The sequence below is a fragment of the Podarcis raffonei genome, chromosome 7 (assembly GCF_027172205.1).
Source record: "Podarcis raffonei isolate rPodRaf1 chromosome 7, rPodRaf1.pri, whole genome shotgun sequence".
Classification (NCBI taxonomy): domain Eukaryota; kingdom Metazoa; phylum Chordata; class Lepidosauria; order Squamata; family Lacertidae; genus Podarcis; species Podarcis raffonei.
The window spans coordinates 59420486-59440529 of record NC_070608.1 but is presented as its reverse complement, the minus strand read 5'-3'; the positions used below and the strand labels follow the sequence as shown (position 1 = coordinate 59440529).

General features: G+C 39.6%; 1 protein-coding gene across 5 annotated transcripts in view; it reads left to right on the top strand.

The window, feature by feature from the left end:
• The window catches only part of CDKAL1 (CDK5 regulatory subunit associated protein 1 like 1), a 234024-nt gene that overhangs the window by 104348 nt on the left and 109632 nt on the right, over window positions 1–20044 (top strand). For all 5 annotated transcript variants that reach the window (XR_008331530.1, XM_053396768.1, XM_053396770.1 and 2 more), the window contains one exon: window positions 9397–9500. Coding sequence is in view for 4 of the 5 variants with exons in the window: in XM_053396768.1 (XP_053252743.1) it covers window positions 9397–9500 (104 nt within the window). In the remaining variant the exon portion in view is untranslated. The remainder of the gene's footprint in view (window positions 1–9396; window positions 9501–20044) is intronic.

The following is a 20044-nucleotide window of genomic DNA, read 5'->3' as shown; positions in this document are numbered from 1 at the left end:
CTACTTCACTTTCCACTGGCAGTTGTAGAACAGTTAAGACAGTGGAAATACAGATACATATATGTGGAAATGGAAAACTTGCAAGCAAAGAATACATCAACAATATATGTGGAATGTGGCTTGCTTCAGTCATTACTATTATTTATGCATTTGTTGTATTTATATATGGCATTTTTTGGCAATGCTCCCAAGGCAGTTTACTAAAACAAATAAATGATATAAAACGTAAAGTTGGCCCAAGGAAGGGACAGTCTGATCAGAGCAGGCCCTGCTGTTGTTTTTGCTTGCTTTGCTTGCTCTGTTCTTCCTTCTCTCAGGACAGATAGTGTCCGTTAGCTGCGGGGGGAAGGCTTGTTGACTTTACTTGCCTCCAGCTGCCAGGTTTGTATGCCTTTAACAGCTGTGTGATTAAAAGTGTATGCCCTCAATGGTGGGAATGATGTCACTTGCTGCATTTCTGCTTGTCGCCCTAGAACCTGTGCCCCTCTAACTGTTACTAGATCCCAACTCCTGGAAACCTCAGTCAGCATGGTCAATGGTCAGCCGTGATGGGAGCTTTAGTTCAGCTTCAGAAAGGCCACAGGTATTGTCAGGGAACTGGAGCCAGAGAAGGAGGAGAGAATGGGAACTTACCGAGAGAAGGGTCCTTTAATTAGCAGTTGTTCTTCCTCGGACGAGGAGGGTGACGAAGAGCTGTCAGGAGGTAATGAATCTGAGAGGGGGGAGGTACTTCCGGGGACAAGCCACCCTCGTCAGAGAGGAACGAGGGGGGCTGGGCTTAGAAGGTGGTTATGCTGGGGAAAATCGAAAGGAAAGGCAGTCGGGACAACCGACCCGCCATGAAAGTGTCGAACTTCTGAACTTGCTTTGTACATAGCTTCAAAGGCGTAATAAATCCTGTAAATATGGCTGGCTGCCCGGACTCTTATCTTCACTAGTACTCAAAACTCATTGCTGACAGGTCTATAGAATCATAGAATTGTAGAGTTGGACGGGACCACAAGGGTCTTCTATTCCAACCGCCCGCAATGCAGGGATCTTTTGCCCAACTTGGAGCTTTTACCCACAACCCTGAGATCTCTACCTCTCTACGACTCCCATGCTCTACCAACTGAGCTATCTCTCTGAGCATTCCTGTGTAAAAGGCACAATATCCATCTCAAGAGGAAAAGTTGGTGTTTGGGTACAAGCTCACAGAAGTTTCAGCTACTGAAGAATTTGAGCAACATCACATACACTTTTACCCCATCTACTTTTATCACGTCTGTTTTCTTCCTTGTTAATTTTCACAAATTTATTCTTGAAACTTGGGAACATTTTGTGATGGTTGACTAGAAGGTTGTGCCTGCTTGTACTTCATTGAACTGGTTTTTATGCTCCAATGTGTACTTTTCTTAATTTATTGTCTAATGCCTTATAAAAAGCCTTGTCATATCTATATTGCCAGGAAGCCACTGCTTCAGAAAGAGAGGAAATGGATTTATCTTGCACAGTTGCAATTGCTTAAGACTGACTCATGAGCTGAACACCAGATTAGAAGAGTATCTATTCTTTTTCAAAGAGTGTATGTAAGCCATTATTTTTATAATACCTGGTTGCAGGTGACCTGGAATAGTTCCAGGCTTGAGTTATTTAAAAGAGGAAGGCAAGATTGGGCCAAGGTACATCAAGACAATCAGACTGGTTTTTGGTAACTGAGATATGAAAATGTGGCAGGACAGGTGCAAATACAACATTTAAAATGTAAGAAAGATGAAAGATTGATCATTTAGGCCAGGGGTACCCAAACTTTAGGCCAGGGGTACCCAAACTTTTTTCAAAGAGGGCCGGATTTGATGAAATGAAACGGACTTTGGACATTTCTGATTTAGGCTGATCTGATAAGTAAGTGAAGGTTTCATTTCCCTTTCCCAAAATACTTTCTTTAATTATTGGTAATAACTTTATCACACTCTTCCTCTATCCAGCAATGTTCAGGGCCAAAGTTGTCATTTACAGGACTTTTAAAAAATTAAGGAAAGGACATAAATATCAACTACATACAAGAATACAGAAAGATTGAATTAAATTGAATATAGACACAAATTTGGCTTATGTTCACAATCCCTAAAAAGAATAATTATTGTTATTGGCAGTGGGAGTAGTAACATTCCTTCCCCCCACATTTTAATTATTTTATTGCATATAACAATGCAAGTGTTTGAGAGATAAAGAAACACACCTGTTCAACATCAGATGATCCACAACTTAAGGGGCGAGGAAAGAATGATGCAGGGTAGAAATAGATAGATACAATACTAGGAATAATAAGATCATGATTCCATGAAAGCACAATGGAGCGGTCAGTAATATGTCTTGGAATACCATCAAATCCAAATAAAATCACAGTTTGCAGGAACCTGTGAGCCATAAATTTGTCCTTTGACATAAGTCACGAAGGACCACTTATGTAGTTGCGTAGTCCATTGGTTTGGCTTTACCCCTAGAAACTTGTAAAGGCAGGGGGGAAGGTAGCTTACCTATAACTGTGGTTCTTCAAGTGGTCATCCATGCAGTCACACAAACTGACCTTCCCCAATACTGTCAACCAATTATTTATTTATTTATACATACATACCCCACCCATCTAGGCGGCTCCCAACACAATATTAAAAACACGATAAAAGATCAAACATTAAAGACTTCCCTAAACAGGGCTGCCTTCAGATGTCTTCTAAAAGTCAGATAGTTGTTTATTTCCTTGACATCTGATGGGAGGACGTTCCACAAGGTGGGCGCCACTACCCAGAAGACCCTTTTAAAATCATCTATCACCTATAGAAGTTCTGGTCATTCCTCTGCACATTTTCCACAGAGCAAATGATTTTTCCCAATCTGTGGAATTTCTGCAATATGGCCCTACCTCACAGAGTGCTTATAATTATAAATTAGAAAAAGAAATATAGTTAGCTACTTCTGAACTTTCAAGAGAGCAATGGACTTCAGATATTAAACCTTTTTATTAGCTTTAAGCATAATTTGGGGCAGCTAGATGTGTTACTGTAGCTGTGCATTTTCCTCTCAAAAGGAGAACATTTATTTAATAGAAGCAAAATTCTTCCCATAAAAGCCTGTTTATTGAATCCACATCGGTAGCATTCTCCTGCTAAGCTGGCTTCAAATTTTTATGGCAGTTACTGGTTGCTAGTAATTTAGATCATCTTTTGAGAAAACAAGAGGCTGGCAACATTAGTAGCATTGGAACATGCTTTGAGTGCCAGCTCCTGGTACAATTTCATACTATTTGAGAACCTAGTGCAAATTGTAGCAGAAATGTGAAGAGAAAAATCTTGCCTAAGTGTCACTGTAGGAAGCTTATTTTCAAAGACATGGTGTTGCATTTTTTTGATGGCTTACGGTGTTTTTGCTATTATTCTACACAATTCAGAAGCTGTGTTCCCACAGAGACTACTGACATACTTTCTTTTCTTTTTTGAAGCAAGTCTGATAGCTATCTCTGTCTGTCTAAATTAAGCTTGCTAACATGCCCCACTCACATAGAACTCTTAACCCCTTTCTTCCGGATGTTTTGACCAGTACTAAAACAATACCTTTTATCCAAAGAACCTGTTATATGTTTCAGAATTAACTGAAGCCTAATGTTTCCTGTGTGATTTAACCACTCTGAAAGACTATGTCCCAAAAGCCATTGAGGAAGTGAAAACAATAGCTCTTATCACAGGCAGCGGCCCACTTTTCAGCTGAGTTTTCTATATGGCTGGTTTAGGGGTTGTTAATCTTAAAGGACTTCTTGGTTTGCTAAGTGCATTACTCACTCCGCAGGAGTGTGGTGGGGATAGCCATTCTTGTTTTATAAATAACTGCTAAAACTATTCCTTCAAGTTATAATCCAGTTATGCTGTGCTGATGCAGATTGACTTTCTATAAAAATGGGTATAGTAAGGACTGTAAGGGAATCCTGTGATTTCCATCATTCCAGTAGATTGGAGGAAAAGGGGGCAGCAATGGAATTGAGGTGGGGAGAGTAATGTAAACAGTATACTCCAGCTTTAGGTATAGCCAAACCAGCATATGATTTCTAGAAGTGCATTACTTCCTTACTTAATTTGTTACTTAACCTGCAAAAGCCATAATGTCTTGAACTTCCAAGTCAACTTTCTATAAATCAGTCGGACACAAACAAAAGGGGAGGGGCATGATTCTCAATCTACTCCACTGTTCTCCGCTGGTCCATAATGTGACGTAAGCTACACCAGTGAAGTAACCAGCTACCAAGAGAACAGCTTACAACTTGCAGAAATTTCCTATCCAACAGGTTTGTTTACCATAGTGCATCTATGCATTGCCAGAACTGCCACATTTTCTTGTTTTTGAAATCATTTTTTAACATCAAAATTCTGTCAGGTTTGGAATTAAAAATTTCAGTAATTAATGTTATGAATTCTTCTGTGGGTGATTTTTGTTTTTAAAAATTGTTCCATCTTGTACATGCTGCCTGGTGCTTGTTCAAGTACTATCAGAAAAGTATTAGGCATTATTTTAAGGAGGGGTAAACAAGACAGTAAAGGTACCTGGGAGAGTAAGAGAACTGTCCTTTCCCAGATTGCTACTGATGGAAAACCTTTTATAACTAAAGAACCTTCTGCTCTGTGTAAATATTGAGAGTGGGTGCAGATACTTTATGGTGTGTTCAGTGGGTATTGCCATAGCAGTAAAATAATTAAAAGTGCTTTTTAACCTAGGCTGGGTTTTCTCTGTGTCTCCCTGCCCACCCCGCCTGTAGATTGTGCAGACTCCCTTAGTGCACTTTCAAAAGCATGATGATTGAATTTGAAAATGATAATGGATTTAAACCTTGATAATTTATACACAGCAATTCTAAGCACTCATGCCAACATATCTGCCCGTTGACATTACCTAGCATGTTTTATTGCATAAGGCTGTCGTGCCTTGGCCTAAGCTCTTGAGTCCTGGCACAGCCTTAATTAGACCTGGGCTATTGCAGTAAATCTCCCAAGTCACAAAAAATTAATTTGGAGAGTCTAAATAGCCTCAGATTTGTTCTTATTTAAAAGAATGCTATATTTTCAAGGGTTGCTCCGCTCTGGAACCAGCTGCTGATGTCTTAGAATAAGGTCAAGTGTCTTCATCATAAATGTCACTTAGAGCTTTTAAGGAATGTTTGGTGCTTTTATGAATTGTAAAGCATCTTTTATATCACATTGTGTAGCTTGAGCCCTAAACAGAGTAAGTAATACTTCTAAGATACGTAATTCTCTTTAAATACAAATATATCATTCTTTCTTTCTTTTTCAGCCAGCTCTGTCTCTAAGATATGTTGTCATCACAACATCTAAGCTATCATAAAAAATTATTCTTTACACATGGAACAGTGAACCAGAGGTACAAATTTGAAGTATGCTAATGAGTTGGGGCTTTAGTCCCTCTGGTCAATGTCCAGTCCTCTGTGCTATGCTACTTCACAGTTGTACTACTTGTCAATAATAATTTTGAGCCACAAAATAGAAATTGCATCAGCCGTTTGTTTTAGGCAGCCAAAGCGGTCCCTTTTGCCATATTTTTGTTTCTGAGTAACAGTTGCAGTTCCCAGATTGCTGTCTTGAGAGGATTGCTGATAGTATCACATCTGTGTGGTCTTTAGTTTTTCCCCATTGGTCTGAGCTGAAGTTTGCTTTTGAAATGTCAATTAGTCCATCTGTTCTGCATAAAGACAGCCTTCATCACCACCTTTCTTTTTTATATGTTTGCAATAAATGCCTTCATTCTCTTCCCCATCAGCTTCTGAAGCAAGGACTCAAGCTCCTGAGAGACATTTGTGTAGCCTGTCATCTTCCAAATCCTTGTATTTCTTTACTTACTTTAATTATGTTTTGCTTTTCTTTAATCCACTCGCTTGCTGTATTAAAACTTTACAAAATTATTAGATTTTTGCACTTCTTAAGTAGTGTTAGAAACTGGGATAGAAAGCTATTCACCACATGAATCCTGGAACCTAGGTTACAGGCGCAAAAACAGGATGGCTAGTCGCTATTTTCCAAGTGCAGCAGCATTTTCTATTTATTTTTCTGAAATGCATGAACTAATACACAATTCACATCAGTGAAACATTGTTTAATTGGACATCACATTTTTAATTGGACACCACAAGCATAAATGGGACTCAGCCTCTGCAGTTGTGGCTAAAACCATAGGTCATTTGAATATTTAATATTTATATATACTGGTGTATGTGTGTGAAATAGATATGTAAAGTATTGTGCTAGATTTGAACTTACCTGTTTGGGATAGGGAGGGGAGGCAAAGCGGAACATGGAAGGCAGCAATCAGCGAGCTAGCATTTTGGGGAGGTGAAACAAGGCAAAACAGCACGGAAGGCAGCAGCTAATGATCTTACTTTGGAGTTGGGCAGGGAGGCATTTATCCTCTTGCACCCTCTGTGCCAGCAGCAGCAATTTTAATCTTGAATCTCAGTTGCCATACGTGGCACCAAGACTTTTCAAATTGTCTGCAATCAGACAATTCCCAGTCACAAAATGCACCTGTCTCCTGGATGATTTCAAGCACTGTTCTTAAGCTGATTCCTGATGGCAACCTACAAAAACAAAAAACAAAAAAAAACAACAATTTGAAATACATAGATTCAGTCTTATACAATAATATCAATATATCATCCCTTGATATTACAAAACTGGTAAAAAAAAGCTTCCTGGTACGAAAAACAAAAAATGGCAACCTCAATAAGCCACAATAAAACTATCAGCAGCTTGTTAGCATTATATGTGAAATATATATTTTACTTACACGGTTCATGTGTATACACATGCACGAGTGACTAGTGTTTTTCTTATCCAAGTAGAACTGATATCCAGAGAACTACCATGAGATGTTTCCTTGGCATAATCATTAATCTACTCTTCATAGTGTTTGCCACCTCTGAACCTGCCATGATGGAGTGCATGCTCTGCATACGAAAAGTTCCAGCTTCAATCTATGGCATCTCCAGCTAGGGCTAGAAAAGACAAAAACTTTCTGAAATGCTGGAGAGCTGCTGCTAGTCAGCATTGAACTTGATAGGTCCATGATCTGACTATGCAGAAGGCAGCCCTTCCTTTTTCTTCTGGGGCTCCTCCTGATACTTACTGCCCTTCCTGTCTGAGGCAAAAGATAGCAAAGGCTAGAGATGTAGGAGAATGTGCCATTGAATGCTACAGCTTGAAAGATGAGAGCACAAAGCTTGCCTTTTTACCCCAGGAAGCAGGCTGAGCTATGGTCACCTCAGTCCACCAGAGTCTTTGCATTAATCATTTTTGGGCTTAGTGAATGCTAAGAACGAAAATATTGTAAAGATGAGTCCATGAGGAAGACAAGCCTAAGGATTGGTATTAGTGTTTAGTTTAGGTAAAGGTAAAGGGACCCCTGACCATTAGGTCCAGTTGTGGCCGACTCTTGGGTTGCGGCGCTCATTTCGCTTTATTGGCCGAGGGAGCTGGCGTACCACTTCCGGGTCATGTGGCCAGCATGACAAAGCCACTTCTGGGGAACCAGAGCAGCACATGGAAACGCCTTTTACCTTCCCGCCAGAGCGGTACCTATTTATCTGCTTGCACCTTGACGTGCTTTCGAACTGCTAGGTTGGCAGGAGCAGGGACCGAGCAACGGGAGCTCACCCCGTCTCAGGGATTCGAACCACCGACCTTCTGATCGGCAAGTCCTAGGCTCAGTGGTTTAACCCACAGCGCCACCCGTGTCTTAGTTTAGTTAGTGTCTGTGTTTAATAAGCGCTATACATAAATTGAAACAATAAGCCCTGACCTCAGGCTTATGATCTAAAAAATATGAGCCATTATAGAAGGTGAGTGAAGGGAATGGAAATCATCAGTTGGATAATGTCGGAACAAAACGTTAAAAGATACTTGCATCCAGTGGGAGCCAAATGCATCTTCTTTCGCTGGTGTTTCTTGGGCCCCAGTCAGAGCAGAGTTCTTTCCAGCAAAGAGAGATGAACTTGCTCCCTCAAGCTGTTCATTCTCAAGCTGATGACTTTAGCTAAGCTAGACTTCCCCATGCTGTGACAGTCTACCTAGGAGGGAGAGGGTGCAATCTTCCAGAGACCCTTGATGGATGGCTTTTCTCTTTGAGTCAGCAGTGATGCATTAGTTGCACTGCTATATCAGGAATACAGCATTACTCTGGGGTGCTGTATATCGCATGACTTGTTTAAGCCTACGGCAGTAAGTGAAGTATTAGGCCCCAGGCCCTGACACAAATTCAGTTGTGTAATTGCATATTACTTCCAGTTGGATTAGAAATGAACCAATTTCTTATCTGTTGCGTACCATTGGTTTCTACAAGCAGAGATGGATAAAGTGGGCATCTAAATGCACTCTGAGGGCTGTAATTGGCTTATAAAATTTGAGCTCTTTGATTACCCTTCTCCAAAAAGCACTTTATCTTTTTTAATGTCTCTATGACTGTCTGTTTTCATTCTCTTCTCCAGATGAGAGCCATACTTTGGGGAAGTCTTTTTCCCTGTTCTGTCATAGTTGTTCTGATTTCCAACTGTGAGGCACATCACTTCAGATTCAGTTCAGTTTAAAAGTTGAAAGGAAAGTGGTGCTAGAAAATATGGTGCTGTGTAATCTTCGCTGTATTGTGAATCAACCATTATTTTACTTTCTGTTGTGGTTTTATGTATCTTTTTGTCTTAATTCATGCAACTTCATAATCTTGTTCACGCCTCGTATTTACCATTTCTAACTCCAGGTACCTTTACCGAATTATCTTTTTAGCAGGTTTACTATCCCTACAAACAGGAATGGACATTATTTTCCCTTCTTGATGTAGGTTTTCTGCTTCGTATAATATTTATGGAAGTTTATGGAACTGGAGTATAAGGAAAGAATTTAAGTGAAAAAACTGCAAGAGAAGTATATCCTTTGCTATTCAGCTGTTGGCCTGAGTTAAAACAAGAAGCTTACCAGCACTGAGCATCTTAACTTTTAATAGCCTTCTATTAACCAGATTAAAATCCATTCACTGGGGTGGGGAAAATGAAATTTTAGAATGGCTTACTGGGGAGATGGGTTCATTTTCAGTACAATGAACAGCAAGATCTGTTGCGAATTATTTTTGTGCTCATCTAGCAGACTTTTCAGCTGTGCATTTTTAAAAGTTGTGGTACCTGCTCACCTAATTTTTCTCCAGATACTTCTTTTAGACTCTCTGTATTTCTTCAAGTACTTCTTTTAGACTTTACCACTGCCAGCAGAAGGTAGTTTGGCAGTGCTGCTGAAGCTTAAACAACTGCATTTAACAATATATTGCGGGGTTAGGGAGAACTGATTTATAAAGTAATGCTTTCTACTTCCTCCCTAGGTGTTTGAATGCATGTACCTACTGCAAAACTAAGCATGCCAGAGGAGATCTCGCAAGTTATCCTATTGAAGAACTGGTAAACAGAGCCAAACAATCCTTTCAAGGTAGGCTGTTTGTTTGTTTGTTTGTTTGTTTGTTTGTTTGTTTTCTTTTGTTTTCTAAAACTTCAATCTGGTTTGATCTATCAAATTTATATCAGTGTGTATATCGTAGTGTTTGCTACGAAATCCCATCATCCCCAACAGACATGGCCAGTGGTTAGAGATAATGAAACTTGTGATCTAGCAACATCAGGGTTGGGAAGTCTGTGCTAAACATACCAAAATCACACAAAAAAGACAGCCCATAGTACTGCAAGATGATCAGCATTAGGCAAATTTATGGGAATTGCTCCATATAAACCACAAGTGTAACGTGTCTGTAACAAGTGGCTTTTATTGAAGGAATCTGAAACTGTTTAGCCTTTTTTATACCAGTAAAGCATGTTGTCACATTGTTAATTATTATATTGTGAACTAATCTGTGATCCTTGGATGAAGGGCGGTATAGAAATTTAATAAATAAACAATTCAACAGAAGTTGCATAAGGAAGTTAAAATTCAAATCTCGTTATGCTGTTGACTGTAGGCTCTCTTAACACTTGGTTGTCTGGTTCTAAGCTGCCTAGTTATTGAGTGGCAACTCTTGTGGTTTTCTAGCTGAAATGAAAACTGGAATGGTAATGTGCGTTACTGTATCATTCTACTGTCAATCCTCCCCATGTGTCTGCTAGATAAACATATCCAGAATTTATCTGAATGCATTAGCTGTGTCAGCTGGTGCCCACTGGATCTGGTAGGACTATTAGGAGGTCTTGGGGGGCATTCTGGTTCTCTCCCCATCCTCTTGCCTTGGAAAAATACTGTGGACACTTAAAAAGTGCAGTCTTACAGATCTGTAGTCATATTTCCTGGTAGTAAGCTGCGTCGAACATAATGGGGCTCCTGAGTCAGCGTGTGTATGATTGTGTTGTAGATTCATTAGTAAAGCAAATGCATCATCAGGTGATGTTCTTAGATACTTGGGTTGTTTAATTTCCAGTAAGGCCGTAGGTAGCTCCATTGGTTAGAGCCTGGTTCTGATAACTTCAAGGTTGCAGGTTCAAGCCCCATAAGGGACAACTGCTTATTCCTGCATTTCAGGGGGTTGGACTAGATGATCCTCGGGGTTCCTTCCAGCTCTATGATTCTATGTCTATGTCTGGTTTGTTTTAAGTAGCCAGAGGCCCAGGAGAAAAAGGTTCAATTATTGATCTCAATCACATGCCCTTTTCTGTGTGGGCTTTGCTACTTGCTTCACCAGAAAAGAAAACTACAAAGTTTTGATTTTCATTCCCATAGAGCTTTTCCTACTAAGAACTTCCTGATGACAATGTAAGGTTTGGTATATCTAACCCTTTATCCTCTTGCTTTGAAATACTGCCGTCTTATTCTTTACCATTGTTTAAAGTTTGTTTTGGGTTTCTTTTTTGACATACAGAAACGTTGGACGCTTTTTGCTTTGACTTTTTTTCCTTTTTCTTAACTGGCGTAGCATTAAACAATTTATATATCATGGCATTGTTTCACTGTCTTTTGTTGAAGTCCCTTAAGGCTTTAAGTGACATGTTGTTCGGCATAATGGAAGGAAGGTCAACAAAGAGGGAGCCTGTTTGTACTTGGCAGTGCAAGTATTTGCTTTTGATTAAATCCAAAATATTTTTTTACTGTAGTGTTTGCCGAAGATCATTTAGTCCCTTATTTAATAAATGTCGTTCTGCTTTCATTATACACTCAAGACCTGAGTGACACACTTGATAACCACTTGATAACTGGATGACCACTGCTCTGCCCAGCAAGTAATTTATTTATTAATTGATTCTATTATTGTAATATTCTCTGAAGTTATTTGTGCAGAAGGCTAAAAAATGTACTCATTAAACAACCCTACCTTATGTGAGGTCTTGGTTTAAGATAACTTGGGTAGCTTATTTTATTCTATTATCTCTTCCAACCCTTTCTCGTACTTTTGGCCCCAAAAGTTCTGATATACCAGATTGAACAGGAATGCCTTCTCAAGATGGTTAACTTAAAATTTGCTTTGTTGCTCCCTTTTGTATATTAGAAATGTTCAGGACTTGGCTGCTGACTCTGCTAATGTAGAAACACTTAATGCCAAGATAAATATTTTGATACCAGTCTGTTGGTTTCTTAAAGCTCCACAGGACAGCATGAAGAATTAGGGTTTGTTCTTTTTCATTATCCCATGTAATGCTTCCTAATGGCTCTTCAGGAAAAACAAATGTATTTGCAGACTTTGGACTATTACTAATTTAGGTAGCCATGAATACTACTGTGCAAGACAAAAACAAGCATATTAAGCTATGTTTTTAACAGAGGCTATACTATAAACCAATAAGGCTACCTTAGATTGTGACATTAAATAAATTATATTAACTATGAGCATAGGCCAGAATATGCTCCTGTGTGATTATTGATGGCCTGGAGAAGATCTCTACAAGACTCAGCAAATGATAACAGCCACAGGCAAGCTTGTTCATAATGGCGGTTTTGTGTGTAGTACTCTTTAGTGGCTTTGCGGTGTGAAAACACATGAGAAATATTAGCTTTCCTAGGGTTGCTCAAATGCTAGTGTGTTTTAAAACACCAGATGCAAGAGTATGTTGGAAAGGTAGGGTGGAATTCACCTTTTGCCAGCATACTTTCAAATGGTACTTATTTTATAGCTGAAAACCCTGTAAATAAATAATTGAAATATGTTCTGGCAACCTTGGAGTGCCGTCTTAGAGCAAGTGGCTGTTCTAAATAATATTTGTCCATAGGAAAGTGTGCCTGTTTTGTGATTTCATCAAGGATTATCCCTGGTATTATTCATTTATAACCCTTCAGACTAAAGTGTTCTATGGGAAATTGAAAGCAGGTACAGGTGCATTGCATGAAGTGTTATTATTTAGGAAACTGTGATTTTAATCCCCATCCCACGATTCTTAAGGCATTTATGTGATTTGCCTTTATTTTTATTTCAACAGTTGGATTATTAATTGGGTTATTAGCACTGCAAGAGCGGTAAGGCCAAAACTGACTCTCGACTTGTATTGAACACCCTCCTCTCTGTTGGATCTGGTTTGCAATTGGTTACAGTTATACCCAGACACTCAGATCGTGAAGCTGAGGCTCCAGTACTTTGGCCACCTCATGAGAAGAGAAGACTCCCTGGAGAAGACACTGATGCTGGGAAAGATGGAGGGCACAAGGAGAAGGGGGCGACAGAGGATGAGATGGTTGGATAGTGTTCTCGAAGCCACAAACATGAGTCTGACCAAACTGCGGGAGGTAGTGGAGGACAGAGGTGCCTGGCGTGCTCTGGTCCATGGGGTCACGAAGAGTCGGACACGACTAAACGACTAAACAACAACAACAACATACCCAGACACTAGTAATGCTATGTTAGCCTTACCTTTTAAATGCAGTAGCTCTGCCTCTTGAGAAATTTCATCTGTTTGATAGGCTGAATGAGAACCATTGCCTTTCAGAAGTGACCACCATAATCCATCCTGCTGCCAGAGAATAGCTCCGATTCTAAAGCCTCTGCAAAATCTTGATGAAGTTGATGGTACTATTATGATTTAATGATGCTAGTGTGGCATAACTGGTAAAATGTTGCACAAGAACTGTGGAGATTTCTCATTATGTGAACCTTGTGTCATTCACCATTTCTCAACCTGGGATGAGGATTCTGTGTTTCCCTGAGCTGCATTGGAAGAGAAAATACATCGTTTTGTATTGAAAATGTTGCTATTCCATTATTGTATGCGGCCTTTTATTGAGATGGAACAAGGAAATGTGGCAGTATGACAGGACAATGAAGGAAAGCTAGGGAGAGGCATGGGTAACAAAAAGATAGAGGAGGACGAGGAAACAAGGGATGAAGAAGATCAAATCTACTCTGGCACTCTTTATAGATTACAGCAGAAGCATGAGAGCTGTTGCTTCATCGGCTGTGACATTTATAGGTTTAACATTCTCTGGGTGGGGCTACAGGTGAGAAGGCCACATTCAGGTGAGGATGACTGATATGAGAGGCCTTGCCTATATGGTGCCACGTCTTTAGATATTGCATCAGTACATGTGAAACTGAATTCCCTGCCACAAAAAGCAATCTGTAAAGGCCCATTATACTTAAGGTTCATTTTGGTTGGGCGTTGAGTTCTAAGAAATTGAGCCAAAAATCTTCATGGAAAGTTTGATTTTGATGAGAGATCTGGAGAATATGTGTACGTAAATTATGTAATTAAGGTTAGGGGTTGTTGTTTTCTTGACAATGGCGACAGTGTTTCACCACTTTGTTTATATTAACCTGTGTTTCAAATGGCAAGAACTTTAAGATACATTGCTACATAAGTATGTTTGATGAGTAAAAGGGGGGAAATTACTTGATGCTATGTAACATTGACCACCTTCAAAATCACATTTTTAAAAAAAAGTATTACTCACCAGCTAAACTTTATAAAACCTTCCCAGAAGCACAGCTCAGAGGCTGAACATTGCTTCTGGATTTTGTGTAATATTTCTGTTTGTGTTGTGGTAAATGTCTGTATATAGGATGGTTTCCATGGATTTACAGTATGGTAGACAACAGAGAAATGTTGCGTAAGCGAGTGGCTTGTTTTTTAAATGATATTTCTGCTTGCTTTTCATAGTCTGAAGGCAAGACATAGGCACAGGGTTGAGAAGGCACCTTAGTCTGTGGCTGAAACCTTTTTTAGACAGATTAATGTTGGCTTGCTTTCAGTATGCTCCCTTCTCAGCAGGCTTTCTTGTGGAGAGCTGGAAATTCTTCTTTTCCCCTTGAAAAATAACAGCATGTTTTCATGTGGGTTTGATTTCACCCCATGAATACTTGAGTTTTATCTAAGTTACCAGGCAGGGGAATGGTAATAATCAGCACCATGAATTACACCCATAAATGGACTGGAAGCCAGTGCAGCTCATACAATAATGGAGGCACACGATCCCAACACTTTGGCTCAGTCAGGTTTTTCGCAGCACCAATTGAAGTTTCCAAATGGTTTTCCAGGGCAGTTCCACACAAAGTATGTTACAGTAGTCCAATTGAGCTGCAACTACTGCATATATAGAATCACAGAATTGTAGAGTTGGAAAGGATCCCATGGGCCATCTAGTTCAACCCACTGCAATGCAGGACCCAAGTCCCAAGATGCAGTTTGAGTAAAAGATCGCTCCCATTGACTTAAATACAGTTGGCATTCATCATTTGTATCTGGACTCTTATTTTTTGAAAGTGTTTATTAGCTGCTTTCCAGCCATGAGTCTCAGACCAATTTACAAAATAAAACAAAAATAAACGTAATCAGGCAGGTTCCACCCCGCGAAAAGCAGCAGATGGATTAAAGTCCAGCATTAAAAACCACAGTCATTAAAAGGCCCAAGCAAATAAATAAGTTTTCACCTGGCATACACTTGGGAAACCCAGCCAGATGGACGGGGTGGAAATTAATAATAATAATAATAATAATAATAATAATAATAATAATAATAATAATAATAACAATATAAATAAATAAATAAATAAATAAATTGATGGTGATGATGATGATGATGCCAGGCAAGGTGGTTTCTCAAGTCAGTATGGAGACAAAAAACAAAGCTCTTTTCAGAGATGGGAGGCCTGTTGGCCAAATGTGGCCATCCATACTTCATTATTTGGCCCTTGTGATTGTCCATAGGCTGCACCTTCTCCTCAGCCGCAGTCCCTGCAGGCCTTTCTTCACTTCTTTCCTCAGTGTGTTTGCCTAGCTGACCTGGATAGAGGACAGAGAAGCCAAAAAAGGTCCCCCACCTCTGTATTAATGTTGGGAGAAGGCGGTCCTTCAGGTTTTGGGGGGATTTTAAAAACCCCACTTTGAATTGTGCTCAGAAATTGACCAGCTGCCACTCAGCTGTCCCAAGACCAGCATAATATGTTCCATACAACCAGTCATAGTTAACATTCTTGCTGCTGCGTTTTGCATTATCTGCAGTTTCTAAACCAGACTGTTCCATGCACAGCATGTATGGTATAAACACAATGTTAGCTGTGCATGGATAACAGTGGGGACAGCATGGCATTCAAAAATGTAAGCTGTGGCTCAAAGCGCTGTAGCTTCTGTGGTCTCTGATTAGCTATGATTTCAGCTGGCTCAATGGAACCTTGGATTCTAGGCCAATTTGTAACATGTAATTTGAATGAGAAAGAATAATTGCATCTTTTTAAGTGACAGATATGATTGCAAGTACAGAAATGTTTTTATGAGGAATCCTCCAATCCCTTACAGTCTCACCTTTGCTTAACTGGACAAGCTACTTTTATGTTTAATTCTTATGTATCTAGTCATGGAAGAGTTCAAGACCGATAAGAAAATGAACTTTGTTGCCACACACACAAAAGCACACATCCTGTGCTGTTAAGAGTAGCTTGGAGAAGCAGGGACACTAAGACACAGCTCTGGTATGTGTTGTTTCTTTGAAGAATACCCATGGCACGAGGAGATGATCAGCTCTTCTCTCCTGTGATGGAAAGCAATTGCCCTGTCTCTCACTGCCTCTGGTGTTCTGGTGGAGCAGAGACAAAGCACCTGTACACACTGGGTATGCTAATTTGGCACCGCTGATTTGCATAATTGGTACAACTGATCTTTTGTAGTCATTGCCAGTATTTGAGGACCTGGAACTTGTCAACCCTAGAGGCAGTAATAATGTATGGCTTAGCTTCCACATAATATTGGGCATTTCTACTTTTTTGCACCAATTCTAAAGCTATTTCATATTCAGAAAAGTGTAGAAATGGATGGTGATGGATGTTGCAGGATAATCAGGATTTAAATCCAGCCAGATGGATGCGGTATAAGTAAATAGTAGTAGTAGTAGTAATAGTAGTAGTAATAATAATAATAATAATAATAATAATAATAATAATAATAATAATAGTGTCAATAGTACTGTTGGTTAAGGGAATATCTACCTGTAACTGTTTTAAGGGGAGAGTTAAATTTGTAAAATTGATTAGATATAAAACCTGCATGAAAGATAAATTTCACAATCAGATTATAAAAATAAAAATGTAAAGTGATGTGTGATGAATGTGGCATAAACATAAAATCTGTTTCATGTGCCCTTTAGAGAGTTTTTACATTTATGCATTTATTTGGCAAACACTGATATACGTATCAATGAAGCTTGATTGCTGAACGTTTATGCTTCTTTTTATGGCATACACTTGTGTTAAAATAAGTGTAGATATTTATTTTCAATATGTCTTGTATAAACCAGATCTTTACAAGATTATGATCCATATCACATTCGTGGGGTGCTCCAGCATTGCCAAAAGAGGGATTTAGTTCGTATAAAAGTACAAGTTGTGCTGCTTTTAATTTAAGTTGTATTTGTAATCTGTTTTTGCTTTGCTTTCATTTGCAGACCAAGTGCCCCAAAGGAGAAAAAAATAAATAAACCCACTCTTGTTTCTGGTTTATTTGCAAACCGGGTCAGACGCCTTTGATTAGGTCTCAGCTGGAGCATAATTTGAATCTTGACAGATTGAACCTAAGCAGCAGGCTTTCTCCAGCTCAGCCAAAGCTGGGAGGGGGGAGGGGGGCAGAATAAAAGCTAATTCCAGTTCACAAGCAGAACAACAGTGCTGAATAAATGTGCAACTGTTAATGAATAGCTATTTCAAATATTTACAAAAGACTGAGGAAAAAGAGATTGGCATCCCAGGCAGCTGTTCTAGGAAGGAACTATTAAAAATAAAGATCAAAAATAATGCTCAAATGCTAATATATCCATCAAATATCACATGAACTGGGGTGAGGGTGGGAAGATAGCTTCAGAGACTGTAGACTGGATCTCATGTAGCCATTTTACACCATCCTATAGATAGCTGTATTTAGCTTCTCTTCCCCAATGTTAAGGTTTAGCAGATCACCAGGGCCAATAGGAATAGGAACAGACACCTCAAACATGTGTGCGTAGGATCTTGAACTTTTTGACATTCTCCCACCCTTATTCTAATTCAAATCTGTTTTCACTGGATTAACTAATGGAGGGAGGTGGAAATGCATACTTTCTAAAATATTTGGGTTGCATCAAGTGGTATCGCACAGCTGACTGTAGGGTGTTGCTCAACATAATGGGGAGAGAAGCAATTTCGGAGGGAGGAGCAATACTAATGGGGAGAGAAGCAATTTCGGAGGGAGGAGCAATACTAATGGGGAGAGAAGCAATTTCGGAGGGAGGAGCAATACTAATGGGGAAAGAAGCAATTTCGGAGGGAGGAGCAATACTAATGGGGAGAGAAGCAATTTCGGAGGGAGGAGCAATACTAATGGGGAGAGAAGCAACACTACTACTAAACTGGTGGGTATTTTTCTGAACCAAAATCTAGCAGTATGAATCTGTGAGACAAGTCTGCAAGTGCACCCATAGTTTTATTGTTTTGCTTGCATCATGGCAGTCCCTGTGGCTTTTAGCACTAAACCACAGCTTGCTGAGGCCTGTAAGGGAGTTGCATCCTCAAAAGTGGATGTGGCAGAGATTCCTCAGTTAACTGGCTCCTATATTGCACTTTTTGGTGTTTTGGTCAATGTGAATGTGGAGTTGATTCTGGCAACAATAAAACATGGCGGTGCAAAAAGTCACTTAACCTGCTTCCAGATAAGAGATGCAAAACAGATCAGGCAGACTTACCGTATTTTTTGCACCATAACACTCACTTTTTTCCTCCTAAAAAGTAAGGGGAAATGTCTGTGCGTGTTATGGAGGGATTGCCTACAGGTGGCATGCCTACGGATTTTCCTCCTCTAAAAACTACGTGCGTGTTATGGTCGGGTGCGTGTTATAGGGCGAAAAATACGGTACACTATTTTTAAATTGGAATTTCAGATTGCCCTTCATTCCACAGAACCTAAAGGTTCTCAAGGCACAGTAAATGCAACATAGAGGAAACAAAATCTTAACCGGCTACAAACACATTCAGATACTCGAAATAACTAAAGACCAACAAGAAAATCTCGACAGAGGATGAGATGGTTGGACAGTGTTCTCGAAGCCACAAACATGAGTCTGACCAAACTGCGGGAGGCAGTGGAAGATAGGAGTGCCTGGCGTGCTCTGGTCCATGGGGTCACGAAGAGTCGGACACGACTAAACAACAACAAACAAGAAAATCCATCTATGTTGAAGTTGGCTTCCAAGTTAGCATTTGGAATAGCGTTCTATTAAGCTAATCCATGTGAATTATACATCTATCTTAGTGGTCGTGCTGAAGCTATGTAGTTTTTTGGGATTATAATCTGGGCACTTAGATTTTTCAAAACAGAGGGAGTAATAGAGAATGAAATCTGGAAATCTGTTTTCGTATTTTATATAAAACACATAGTAAGGATAAGATAAAATTATATTAGGACTTTAATGACTAAGGCCAGTATGCAACTAACTTTGTTCCATCACAGCAAGGATTATACTTAAGCAATGTAATTTCCCTGCTTCTCCTTGTGTGCCCCCTAAATATGTTCTCTGGGTTTCTGGATGGAGAGAAAGTTGTAATGTACAAATGGAAATCCTTGCACTGACAGGATGTGAGTTGGCTACCCCCACAAGAGTACAAATCCTCACACACACACACACACACACACACACACTATGTTGATTGCTTGAGGAAGTAAGGATGTTGCGTCTGTGTGTTCTCTGCAGGCAGAGGGGAGCATTGCTTAGGTTTTCCTGCCATGGTGGCAGCTCCAGCTCCACCCAGGTACATAGAAGGTTCTTGTACCTGAAGGTTCTTGTAGCAGCAGCAGAAGAAAAGCCACCAAACAGGGAAATTAAGAGGCAAGACCGGATCCCCAACCCCCTTGAATTTCCTATGATATTTAGTCATGTGAAATTCTCTGAGTATTATTGAGGAGTGACAAATTCAGGCCTGGTGTTGAGCAATGTTGTATTAGTGTTAGAGAGTTCTTATTTGAGGGAGTTGAATAAGGATGAATAAAATGTGTGTGTTCTACAAACAGAGTTTGCCTTGCAAAATACTCTGTGGAAGTGATACAGTTGGAGAAAATGTTCAAAATTTTGCAACATGTCGAAAAACAAAAACAAAAGTGTGGCAATAATTGGACAGGGGAGGCAACAAATGTTTTAAGAGGAGGCTCTGTATCTCAGCTGGTGATTGCACATTTATAACTATTGGGACCCTATTGTCTGAGAACAATCTCAATGCATGCGGAACTTAATGACTGTATTCTTTTGCATGATAATGAACTAGGTTTAGGTTTAGCAAGAAAAAGAGGGAAGCCCACTCCCACCCCTGAGCACTCTTCTGGCAGAAAACATTTTTGCTGTAACCTTGAATTTTCTTGCTTTTCTTGGATTTGGGTTACATCCTTAAATACATTTCAATTTTTACCCTTTAATTTCTTTTAATCTACATGTTGGGTTTAGTTGTAGCTCCTTCCAAATAGTTTGTTTCATGCCTCCAGCTGCTTCCAAGCAGCCATTGTGCTGAATAAGCACTTATTTCAGTATGTCCTTGATAAAATTAATGAAAGCATCTGCAG